This window comes from Saccostrea cucullata, unplaced genomic scaffold, assembly GCF_032062105.1.
Source record: "Saccostrea cucullata isolate Sc308-1 unplaced genomic scaffold, CSIRO_AGI_Scuc_v1 ctg38, whole genome shotgun sequence".
Taxonomy (NCBI): domain Eukaryota; kingdom Metazoa; phylum Mollusca; class Bivalvia; order Ostreida; family Ostreidae; genus Saccostrea; species Saccostrea cuccullata.
Window position 1 is genome coordinate 339,182 of NW_026937075.1, and position 13,051 is coordinate 352,232.

The 13,051-nt window shown below is 33.5% G+C and overlaps 1 protein-coding gene across 2 annotated transcripts in view; it reads left to right on the forward strand.

Moving 5' to 3' along the window:
- The window catches only part of LOC134247224 (neurogenic locus protein delta-like), a 29,665-nt gene extending 20,496 nt beyond the window's left edge, over positions 1-9,169 (forward strand). For both annotated transcript variants that reach the window (XM_062729575.1, XM_062729576.1), the window contains 7 exons: positions 773-833; positions 1,558-1,812; positions 7,038-7,098; positions 7,190-7,320; positions 7,403-7,566; positions 7,729-7,945; positions 8,177-9,169. In XM_062729575.1, the coding sequence (XP_062585559.1) occupies positions 773-833; positions 1,558-1,812; positions 7,038-7,098; positions 7,190-7,320; positions 7,403-7,566; positions 7,729-7,945; positions 8,177-8,724 (1,437 nt within the window). In that variant the 3' untranslated portion in view covers positions 8,725-9,169. The remainder of the gene's footprint in view (positions 1-772; positions 834-1,557; positions 1,813-7,037; positions 7,099-7,189; positions 7,321-7,402; positions 7,567-7,728; positions 7,946-8,176) is intronic.
- Positions 9,170-13,051: the final 3,882 nt, after the last annotated feature.

The following is a 13,051-nucleotide window of genomic DNA, read 5'->3' on the forward strand; positions in this document are numbered from 1 at the left end:
AAGTTAGGTATAATTCAACTGAATCTACATGTATCTTTCAATAAAGATAGGTGTAATTTATTTGAACCTAGGTTTAAATACCAGGGTAATTATATAGAGATATTATTTACACCTATCTTTAATTCATTTAAACCTCTCTTTAAATTAATTGTACCTACCTTCAATTTATTTGGAGATATGTTTAATTTATTTAGAGATAGGTACAGATATTTGAAGATATGTTCAAATATATCAATATGTGTCAAATTTGACGTTCCAAATGAATTGCATGCATATAACAAAGGTAAAAACAAATTGAAAGTTCTTAGAAGAATCAAGAACAATTTTTTATATTTCTTAGAAAACTTCTGGGGTTCAAATCCATTGCCAGAGTGAGATATTGCCTTAATAAGCATAAATCATACACTCAGAAATTGCATTCTTCTGTCTCCTGGACAAGTTTACAATACAAATGTCTGATTTTCAAGAGAGACATGAGGAAAATCTTTGAATCACAAGCTTTGTTGAAAGACTTGGTAATTTCTCTAATTAGACACTTTTATTTGTTTAAACTGAAATTTGACATTTTGTGATCAGGTACCTATTCAGTTTGCAAATTACATAATATGGATGAATCACAAAGGCCCGATTTACCCGGAACTCTTACAGACGCCCAAACATTTGGCAAAGGATCTTTCCCCCACACCCTACAGATGTAATTAAAACAATCTAAATTCAATTGATTCTTCTGTAAACAAAGATGAAATTAAGACTCTTGATTTTCTTGTTTCAGGAAACCTTTTCTTTAGTGATAGATGCTTGGCGCAACATTCATCCCGACTTCTCCACTAAAGGTAGAGTCAACTCATCGAGAAAAAAATCATTCAAATGTACCATTAGAATTCTTACTCCTTTCTAACTATACAGATGCCTAAACATCGCTAACACGTTGTGATCTTATTAGATCTGTAATGTGTGTATTTTCTGACACAATTAGTAACGATAGATTTAACATGCCAAATTTTATATTGCCCTTCATTGTTGTGGGTCTTGAGATTCTTGTCATATGTGGACATGTTTGGTCATTATACGCTTTGCCAGAGTTGCTGTGCGTACAAGATTTCTCTTCATGCAACACATTTCTGTAATAAAAACAAAATGATGCGTGTACCAGGAATTAGAACGCATACATTGAACTTTAAATCTTGTGATTATGTGCAGGGGAATCTTCTAATCGCAAGCAAAATGAAAATGGTTTGGGTTCGCCAAATAAGTCGGAAAATTGAATAGTAAAACACTATATTGCTTCTTTTTTAAGTTTTGTACTTTCCTAATTCATTGGCTGTTTATTTATATACATAAGGAATCTCATTCAACATGACATGTTCAATACAAGTTATTAAGATTTTTTAAATTTATGAACGGCAATGTGGTTAAAACGTGTAATTTTCCATATTATCTGCTTCATAGTCAATTAGAAAGATTCCTTTGTTTCTTAATTATAACTGCAGCGAGCATATGATAGGGAAACAAAAACAATCCGAATTTGAACTACTTAATTGTTTCTTGGTTTTATAGGTGTCTCAAATAGAGTTCTACGAGCTGTGGCAACAGACAAATTAAACCCTCCTTCTCAGTGGGTAAAAAGGAAGGCAAAAGCCTACGACATAGAGATCGACTATAAATACCGAGTGATCTGTGACGAATTCTACTACAGTGACACCTGTGAGCAAATCTGTCGACACAGGAACGACAACTTTGGTCACTATGTTTGCGATGAAACAGGTTCTAAAGTCTGTCTTCCTGGCTGGCAAGGAGAATTCTGTCAAGAAGGTACATTTACCGAGTTCTTGTTAGCTTAGAATGAACTTTGAGGTATCAAAAAAGAAAGAGAAGGAACATGTGTGCAAATGTGATCAAATTGCCATATAATCAAAGAAGAACGTGCGAATTTTCAACTCTTTATTCAACCAATCCCCAACATAAATTTAAGTCCAGGATTTTTTTGTATATAGACTTTTTACAATAAAAATGAAACTCGTTAATTACCCTTCATTTATAAAATTATTTTGTTAAAAAAATATGTACATCAAGATCCTTTTAGGAGACAACATCTAAAAAGTTTCTAGAGATAAAATCTTTCAACAGTCAGTTGGAATTCCCATGGGTACAAATTGAACCCCTTTATTAGCAAACCTATTGTTTTCATATTCATTTGAAGCAGAATTTATTTATAAAATTGTGCATGAAATATATGGAGAGAACAAACAGTATTCAAGCTCAAAAGTCCATAAAACAATACAAAATAGGAGCAGAGCAAACACGGACCTCCAAAAAATCAGAGGTGGGATCAGTTGCCATGGAGAAGTGAGCATCCCTTGCCGACCGGTCACATCCGCCGTGTGCTCTTTGTCATGATCGGAAAATAAAGGGAAAATCCGTCGTCAATTCAGTTAATGAATAATGGACTAATAAAAGGTATGAAAAAGGTCAGTCAGCATTTGACTCAATGATAAATTGTATTTGCTGGCAATTAAGGTCATTGTATCGACCATAGAACAAACGAAATGATGACTTTAAACGAATCTGCTGATAGTTTTGTTTCATTAACTTGTTTGTCAATAATTTATCTTGTTTTAGAAATTGTACATACGCAGAGCATGCTTTTGCGTATCGAATCAACTGAGATATAGAAACTCCTTATGCATATGATGAAGGTTTATTGCTACATAAGTAAGGGAAGTTGCCGACTTTAAAGTTAAAGTTTGGTTGTTACATTACCATAAATGTCTTTTTCAAGTAAAATATCCATATATGAAACAGATGTGTCAGACTCTGTGCTTTATTTTATCTCAAGCTCAGCGCGATGTATCGTATCAACATAAGTATGGAATTAACCATCGTTAACTGACAATACGTCATCGATATATCTAAATGTCGAGGTGAAGGCCACAGCAAATGTTTTCTTCTATTCAGGTATAAGATTCTGGACAAATTCTGCTTCATATTAATACAAAAATATGTCTGCTAATAACGGGAAGCAATTGGCACCAAAGGGAATTCCAATAGATTCTTGGATGACCTGGTCTCCAAAAACCACATAGATGTTATCAATCAGAAACTCAAGCATCTTTTTATGTCAACTTAAGAGTACTTGTGTGCACAATCAGAATGTTTTTAAACAAAATGATTTTGCAAATTACCATTGAAGCATAAATAAATTTACGATTTCCATTTTTATTGAAAACGGAGCTGTCAATGATATCAAAAAGCCTGGACTTTAATTTATCGTGTGAATGGTTGTGTATAAAGTTGAAAAGTCGTAAGTTTTAAGGTCAGACGAGACGTTCCTCAAAATCTGCTTTGTATATCTTCGTAATGTATGAAAAATATTCAAAATTTTTATAAAATTCTGATTTCTAAACCAGTTTCTAGACGTTTTTAAAAAATCCAAACACTTAAACATTTGAAACTGGAAAATTATTTTTCTTCAAAGGATTATATGAAAAACTACCCCTGATTGCAGAAATCAAATTTTTTGTTAAACATGTTTTCAAAAAGACACACTCTTACAAAAATTTATCTATTATTAAGGAACGTCTCGTCTGTCCTTAAAGCTGTTGATTTTGATAAAATCTTGTGATTTCAAATTGTTCAAAAGTTCCTTGGAATATTTTAATCTGGTTTACACTACTTATCGGACATATTGTTGCACAGTACTCTTGAAGTTTCTCCTTCATTACTGTTAATATCTTAGTGAGGAGTAAAGAAGAGGCTTGTTTGAGCATTTACTGGAACCCGCTATGTATCTTTGTAAGAATTTCTGTGAAGTTTCGGAATCCCATATAAATTAGTAATTCAAATTCATTTTGATTGTTTTGGAATATTAAAAATATTCAAAACTGAAATATGATTCTAAAGAATTTCTTCCTCAGAAAGGGAACTATGAGTATAAGTTGGATTACCACTTGTAGAATTAAATCCAAGTTCTTCTGAAATATGATTTATGTAATGAGCCTTACAAACGAAGACGCCGCCGAAATATGACTGAAATTCTGCCGACTCGACATAAAACACTAATAATCAATCCAATTATCGAACGAAGACAATGTTGGTACCTGCTTTGTCAGGAGGGACCAGTACGTACTGATCATGTAATCTATCTAATTCTTGTTTCACTTCTGGATTGTTGAATACAGAAGGATAGATGGTTTTCATATTACCCCTCAATCTTTTAATAAGAATTTGTAACATAGATTTGATACATTTAATCCATTCTGACAAAGGTAAAGTCTTCTTTTTCACATATGACCCATCGCCTGGCGTAATCTTCTACAGAATTCCTAATGTTTATGAAATTCCGACGCCAGTTGAAGGATCCGGGTTCCCTATTTTAAAGACCTTTTAAAAGAAGTGATCTGAGGTCCTCATTATTAACTATATCTACGTGACCTGTAATAACGTGCCCAGCAGAACTAAAATTATAGAGTGATGAAGAACATGGTCACGAAGGAGGATTATTAGTATGTTTCAGATATTCGATATCCAGGCCCTGTCAAGTTTTCTTGTAATTAAAAAGTTTGGAAGCAATGGTCGATGTACACTTGTAGGAAATACAAGGTGTAGTTCTTGATTTGATGTATGACGGAACACCAGACTGTACCCTTTTGTGATTAGAAATACTGTTTATATGAACCGCGTCAATTCCTTTATGGGCAAATTGAAGACTGATTGTTTTAGCTACATTTTCTTCAGTAAAACTTGGGGGTTTAAGAAGCCTATGATTTGCAAGATCCGAGCCTAGATTCTGGTGTCGAAAAATGGGCTTTCAAGACTATTTTTAAGTTTCAAAGGGACAAAGTAAAATTTGTGCAAAATCTAATGCGTGAAAAGAAAACACTTGCTGTGGCCTTCAACTCGACATTTAGATATATCGACGACGTATTGTCAATTAACAATGATAATTTTCATTCTTATGTCGATACGATATATCCGGGTGATCTTGAGATAAAAGATACCACAGAGTCTAACACGTCTGTTTCATATTTGGATATTTTTGCTTGAAAAAGACCTTAATGGTAATCTAACAACCAAGCTCTTTGATGGGCGTGATGACTTTAACTTTTCTATCGTCAATTTCCCTTGCTTATGCAGCAATATACCTTCATCACCCGCATACGGAGTTAATATATCTCATTTGATTCGATACGCAAGAGCATGCTCTACGTATGAATAATTTCTAAAATGAGGTAAATTACTGACAAACAAGTTGATGAAAAAAGAATATCAACAGTCTTGTTTAAAGTCATCATTTCGTAAGTTGTATGGTCGAAACAATGACCTTGTCAGCAAATACAATTTATCATTGAGTCAAATGCTGACTGACGTTTTTCATACTAATTGTTAGTCCGTTATTTATACACTGAATTGCCGTAGGAATTTTCCGTTATTTCCCGATCATGATGAGAAGCACATGGCAGGTGTGACCGGTCGGCAGGGGATGCTCACTCCTCCATGGCACCTGATCCCATCTCTGATGTTTTAGAGGTCCGTGTTTGCTCTGCTCCTATATTTGTATTGTTTGATGAACATTTGATCTTGAATACTGTTCGTTATCTCCTTATGTTTCATGGGAATATGATGTAGACCTAACTGTTGATTTACATAAGGTAGTAATGAATCAAAAGAGAGATTGTGTATTAGTTTTATTGTAAGACAGATGTCCATGTCTACGCTTACGTCTCTGTTTATGGTTAAAAAGTCCCATCACATTTACATTGTTACATTGTGGTCTGGAAAGATTTCCAACATTATCGACATTGTCATAACATCCACAGGGAAAGGTTGTCCCTAGTTTTCTAATCCAAAATTCTTCTTGTTGTCTACGGAAAGGTGTACTCGGTGATGGACTGTTTGTGTTGTGATAAATCTTTTTTAGAAATCTACCTTTCATTGATAAGATAGAATGATCAGGTAAATTAAAATGTTTGTATAAAAGCTGCTGACCCCCATTATTTATATGAGATCCATGACCTGATGTTGATCCCTTGGTGTCCACTCAGTCCACACAGATTACATTCTATTTCCGTAGACAACTTTAGAAGATTTGCAGTTCAGGTTTTCCTAAGTTTTGGTATACTAGTAGTAATGCTGTCCAGTAAGATAACTGGTGAAAGAAGTGTTAGTTGTCACAGGTTTTACAGTTTTTTCGCAGAACATTTTGAATAGAGGACAATAGATCGGAAAAGGAGTCTTAAAATATATCTTAAATAGAAACCTTGCATTCTTTTAATTTTCGTATGAACTATTGGTTTCATACCAAAACTGTATGAAAAGAAGTCTCGAGCTTTGCTTTTCAATTCAGCTTAAGACAAATCGACGATGTTTTTACTGTTATTATATTCATTTTCATTCTAACTTTGATTTGATATACCCATCTAAAAACGAAAAGATATCACAGAGTCTGCTTTCATATTTGGATATTTTGCTAGAAATAGTAACCTACCAACAAAACTTTATGATGAATTAAATTAAACAAATTTTCCGTTTGCCTGTACATGAAAAGGTATACATGCTTCTCTCAAATTCTCTGATCCAACATCTGATATTTTTGGAGCTCCGTGTTTGCTCTGCTCTCATTTTGCACTGTTTTAATAGACTTTGATCCTGTTTACTGTTTGTTAAATGTGTTTCTTCATTTCATTGGGAAATCATAAAGATTATAAAGAATTTTGCCGAGATTTTTTTTACATGTGTAAAATATGTCCACGTTAACAATTTCAACATATAATTTCCTAGAATTCAAGTACTCAATACTGGCTAGTTTGTCTCTAAAGACCCTAAATGCCCCCCCTAATTTATTTAAGAAGCATGTAAGGCTAATTTCATATTTCACGAGAGGATATTTCGTAGTGAGGCAAAAACAGGCAACTATATTCGGAATAAAAGACGAATTCATTATAATAAATCATTTTTTAGAAATCATATTTTATATCCTTAAAAGTGTTAAAAGAAATTCATTGTAAATGTAGTAATTATATAACTATTTGATATTACAGCGGTTTGTACAGAAAAGTGCAACAGCAGCCGTGGCTATTGTGAAAACCCGTTTGAGTGTAGGTACGTATGTTCTGTGACTTACGCACGCAGTCATCAGTTGCAATGTGATGTTCAGTATTAAAGCTGAAACTGAATGTGTATTGAATTTCAGGTGTTTTCTCGGTTGGACCGGAGAGTCCTGTGATAAGTGTATACCTAACCCCGGATGTGTTAACGGCTTCTGTTACGAACCGTGGCAATGTATCTGTCGAAGTGGCTGGGCTGGAAGATACTGCGATATAGGTATAAGGAACGACAGTTTTAAAAATCAATCGATTTATAATTGAAACAAAATCATTAAACAAATAATCAATTTTACTCACAGTTCAGCATTACTGCACCAACCATCAGCCATGTCGAAATGGAGGAACCTGCCTTAACGATGCAAAAAACAATTTTACATGCTTGTGTTCGACTGGATATACTGGTCGCACATGTGAAAACGAGGTTTGCTTCGACATTCATTGTCAAAATGGCGGGAAATGTCAAGTAAGTATGTTCTCTCCTAAATCCTACTGTTAACCAATAAACTAGTTATTTCTTTTTGTCTTTTTTGTCTTTTTATTGCATCAACAAGAGTAGGGCAGCTGAATCTTTTCTCTAAATAATTCATTTTTACAAAATGGACTCAATGTCAGTTTCTATTTTTAGGGAACCTCGAAGGGCGATGCAAAATGCGTTTGTCCTGAGGGCTTTTATGGTCAACATTGCCAACATATAAAGAGTTCCTGCAAGGACATAACATGTGCTAATTCTGGAACATGCAGTGATGGCAAATACGGAGCATATTGTTCGTGTTTAGCGGGATTTGAAGGAAAGTACTGCGAAAGTGAAATTGACGAGTGTCGATCAAATCCCTGTGCAAATGGTAAGTTCAAAATATTTACAAATGTATAGTACGCACGTGTCTAATTATCCTGAGTTATGTTTTCACTTCAAACAGACTTTTACATCATTTTGTAAACAAATCTTGGGTGTCTTATAAAAATATGATGTGAAAGAAATGTTCTTCGTTGAGTTTTACTGGCGCAGTCTAAACAATGAATAAATTGTCTCCTTATAACTGCAATTGACACCAGAATTTTCTTGTCATTACCAGGCGGCACCTGCTTGGACGGCGTCAATGATTTCATCTGTCGCTGTAAAGAAAACTACATGGGTAAAACGTGTGGAATAATTATGGACCCCTGTTATGGGATCAAATGCTTTAATGGTGGTCGGTGCCATATCACAGCTGGTTTCCGTGCACATTGCATATGTCCTCGTGGCTTCTCTGGAAAACGATGTGAATCCAAGATTAATGTGTGCAAAAATATAATATGTCGAAATGGTGGAAGTTGTATGAAAAGCGACACAGGGGACTATAGTTGTATTTGTTTAAATGGTTTCCATGGAGATTTTTGTGAACTCTCTGTTCAATCGTGTACGTCATCTTCATGTCAAAATGGCGGCATTTGCAAACAGTACGGAAACCATACTCGTTGCATTTGTCCTTCTAAGTTTATTGGAGAAAAATGCGAAAGTTCAGATATTGACCTTGAAGAGGAAATTTCAGGATCTTATGCTCAGAATCTGTGTGCAAAATGTCAAGTTAATGTGTTTTGGACTATCCTTTTTATATTATTGGATTTTCTTATTCCTCCTTAATTTAAAGTACCACAGATACGGTATTCACAACCGGTGATTGTTTGTCACTTTGCTGTTTTGTCATTTTCTTCTTGTCATGGCAGGTTTCATTCCTTTTCAAATAATTTATATTTTTCATTGAAAAGACCATTTATGATGAATGTACTTGTACAAGACTGTAAATATGGACTGTCACTATTCAGCATTCAGACGCAAGAGGTTGGGGAAGGGGTGCTGAGATGTATAAAATTGATTTTAGCTCACCTGAGCCGAAGGCTCAAGTGAGCTTTTCTGATCAAAATTTGTCCGTTGTCTGTTGTCGTTGTCGTTGGCGTCGTTGTCGGAAACTTTTAACATTTTCATCTTCTTCTCAAGAACCACTGGGCCAATTTCAACCAAACTTGCTACAAAGTATCCTTGGGTAAAGGGGATTCAAGTTTGTTCAAATGAAGGGCCATGCCCTTTGCCAAGGGTAGATAATTGTGAATTAATGAAAATTTTTTGGCATATTTTAAAAATCTTCTTCCCAAGAACCATGGGCCAGGAAAGATGAAACTCATGTGGAATCATTATGTAAATTCAAATTTGTTCAAATCAGAAAAATTAATGGCATTTTTTAAAAATCTTTAAAAATCTTCTTCTCAAGAACCACTGGGCCAGGAAAGATGAACTCATGTGGAATCATCCTCAGGTAGTGGGTAGTAGGATGGGGCCAAAATTTGTTTTACATAGAAAGTATATAGGAAAAATCTTTAAAAATCTTTTTCTCAAGAACCACTGGGGGTTAGGGTAAGGGGCCAAAATTGCCAAAATGGCCAATCAAAGTTTTACATAGGAGTATATAGGAAAAATCTTTTTCTCATGACCCCCAGGGTTAGGGTGGGGCCAAAATTGCCAATCAAAGTTTACATAGGAGTATATAGGAAAAATCTTTTTCTCAAGAACCATTGAGACAGGAAAGATGAAACTCATATAAAATCATCCTCATGTGCTTTTTCCTATAGCCGATGTGCTCAGGTGAGCGATGTGGCCCCTGGGCCTCTTGTTATCAATTGATTAAAAATATATTTCAAATAAAATGTAGAAATCAAAAGTCAAATGTCTGCTTTGTATTGCCCAACCAGATAAGTTGGACATAGAGATTTAGCAAACTTATTCAACTGTACAAATTTGATCGATGCAGGGAGAGAATGAGAGAGAGAGAGAGAGTTGTACAAAATTTCTATGGATTTTTGTCTCTTTTGAAAATATTTAATAGTTTTATGTTTTTTATGAAATCACAAACATTATTTGGTATTGTACATTTAATGATCACAGAAAAAAGATAAATAAAATAGTATATTTGATATTACTTTTTCTACGTATAAGAGCTGTATAGATGGTAACAGTGTAACATTACCTAACATTGTTATCTTCAGCATCCATCTTCGAGTGAGTAATGTTTGCAACTGAAAACAAATTCACTTGCGCATGAAACCCCTGATTGTGTTGTAGTCCTCTGATTAATACAGTTGTCTCAATGTTATCTGGTGAGGAAACAGGATGATTAGCATAACTGTGCTCGGCAGTTCATATGTTAGTATCAGAAGAGCCGACGTGAAATATTTCTTTGAGATCAGTTTGATTATTACACATTAAAGCCATCCCCCCACTCTTGATTTTGATAAGAATGCTGAGAGAAACTGAAAAAAAATTATGAAGTAAAGTCTCAAAAGATTTCACCTTTTTTTAATTGTAATTTGAAATCTTATATTCGATTTATCCGAAGAGTTGGTCGATTTTATTGTATTTATTCTCGAAGTAAACTAGCCATTTTCTCTGAAATACTACAAAGACCACATAATGAAACATGTAAATACATGTATATTAATTTCTCGTGCTAGAATCCTGTACTCATAGTATCGTATGTGGATATATATATTATCCCTTCATGTAAATAAGTTGAATCTGATTTGTCGAGAAACATCTTATCTAATTGTTAAATCAAAACAATATCAGAGACCTTTACAGAGTAGAATGGATATAACCGTTTACACTGATGAAAAAATTATTTTAAAACTAGCAATATAAAGTCAACATGAGTTTTTGACAACGGTTGATTATTAGAAAAAAATATTGACTATGCAGTCAGCGTTACAGTAACAAATATATTATTCAATTTGAAGTTTTCAAAGTAACACGACATTTATTTTATATGGATAAAAGATTTTTGTTGCTTTATATCATATAACATAAGAACTATATTTTTGACGTAACTTTAAAATGGTTACGTCAAAAAACGTATTGCTCCGCTGGACATTACTTTTGAAATATGCTCAATTTGAAGCCCTTTTTGGAGGAAAAATTTCTTACATGAATGTTTACATTGAAAAAAATTAAAATTAAATAAATGAAGCTTCATTCCTTAATTGTATACAACATTTAGTATAATATACTAGTAATATTTACATTTCCAATGTCTTTGTCTCGTATGTGTAAAATTACAAATATCAAAAGTACTTTATTTCTTTGACTTATCAAGTTTTCACTGCCATTACTACTAATGTTTATTTTATATAGATAAAACTTAGTTTTATTATTGTTGCTTTATTTAGCGGTGCGATCTCAAAAAAAAAACCACGTGCAGGGCGTAACTTTAAAATGGCGACTATGGGGTCAACATCCTGCCTTGAACAGGATCACATAAGCCGGCAAATGCTCTTTGAGCAATAAACCCGGCTAACAATATCAACCTTTGAATGGTATAACCACACCTTCCAGCGTAGCAACAGTCAACATTGCTTGACAACGGGTGACATTAAAAAAATATTGACTATGCAGAATTTATGCGAACACGGTTCAGTGTTACAGTTACAAAATATTATTCAATTTTAGTTGTAACACGACATTTAATTGGATAAAAGATTTCGTTTATAAATATGGTATAATTTTATACGTCACAATGAAACGTCAAAAACGATTGGTGTTTATGAAATTATCATTTGAAGCCCTTTTCGGAGGAAAAATTGATATTGTCTACATTGAAATTAAATTAAAAAATGAAGCTTCATTCCTTAATTGTATACAACATTTAGTATAATATACAAATAATAAATACAGCATGTAGTTGATAGTAACATTGAAAATTTTCACCCCTCGAAAAACACCGTTAACTGCGACTGCGTCTCAGTTGACATTAAATAGCTAGGAATTACTGTTTCCATTGAGAATAAAAAATTGGGGAAATAAAATATTTAGGCAGTGTTAAATTTTGACTAATTTCTCTTCGTGTCAGTTTACTGAGTCAATGAACGTCATTTATGCCTAATAAATTGAAGGAGGGCATTAGGAAAAACGTGATAATGTTGTTATTTTGATAAAATGTGAACGGAATTCTGAGAAAAAAAAAATCTTATCTTTAGTTTCATTTTAATTAAATTACCTTAAACAAGAACTGAGTAATTAGGAGATTTTTATTCTCTGCTTTCGTAAATTTTGTACTAGATGAACCAATCGGGATGTCATGGTTAATAAATAGAATTTTCTTTGAAAATTCTATTTCTACAGTTTTTATACGGTATCACAAAGTAAAGCCTCCCCTCTCAAAGAATATATACATTTTTGTGTATTCAATAAATAACGAGCACACAGCAGCGCGTTGCTACCGAGTATATATGTCCTCCCCAATTCCATTGCCAGTGGATAAGAAACTTTGGAACACAATTAGACTAGATCTATAAAAATGTTTGTTGATTCTTAACCAAATTGTACTAAGATATAGCCATAAAATTTCAAAGGTCATAGTGATATACTTTTTGGTCTCATTCTTCGAGGTCCGTGGATGCATCAAATAACAAAATTTAATTATTCTTAGCCGATTAGGACATGAATTATCTAAACGATATAAAAATTCAAAAGTAGGTCACAGTGATGTGATGATTCTAAGCCAGTAAGTACCAGAGATACTTAAATATAGCCATAAATTTTCAACAGAAGGTCAATGTGACCTATGTTTGGTTAGCATTCTCCAAAGAGCCAAGATGCATCAATTGGCATAGTTTGTTTATTCTAGTCCAATCAGTATCTGAAATATTTAAATATAGCCATAAAATCTCAAAAGTAGGTCATGGTGACTTTTGGTCAACTTTCTCTAAATACCCTAGATTCATCAACTGACAAGGTTTGGTGATCATAGGTCTGAAAGTGTCCAAAATATGCCTCAACAATTTAATAATGAATGCCTGCATATTTCAATTAATAATTTTTCAATTACCTTTCAACCATGTTAGCTTCAATCATCATGAGAGATTCTCAAAAATGTATGTTTGGTCAAAAAATTGATTTAAAAAATCTAAACAATAAGATTTTT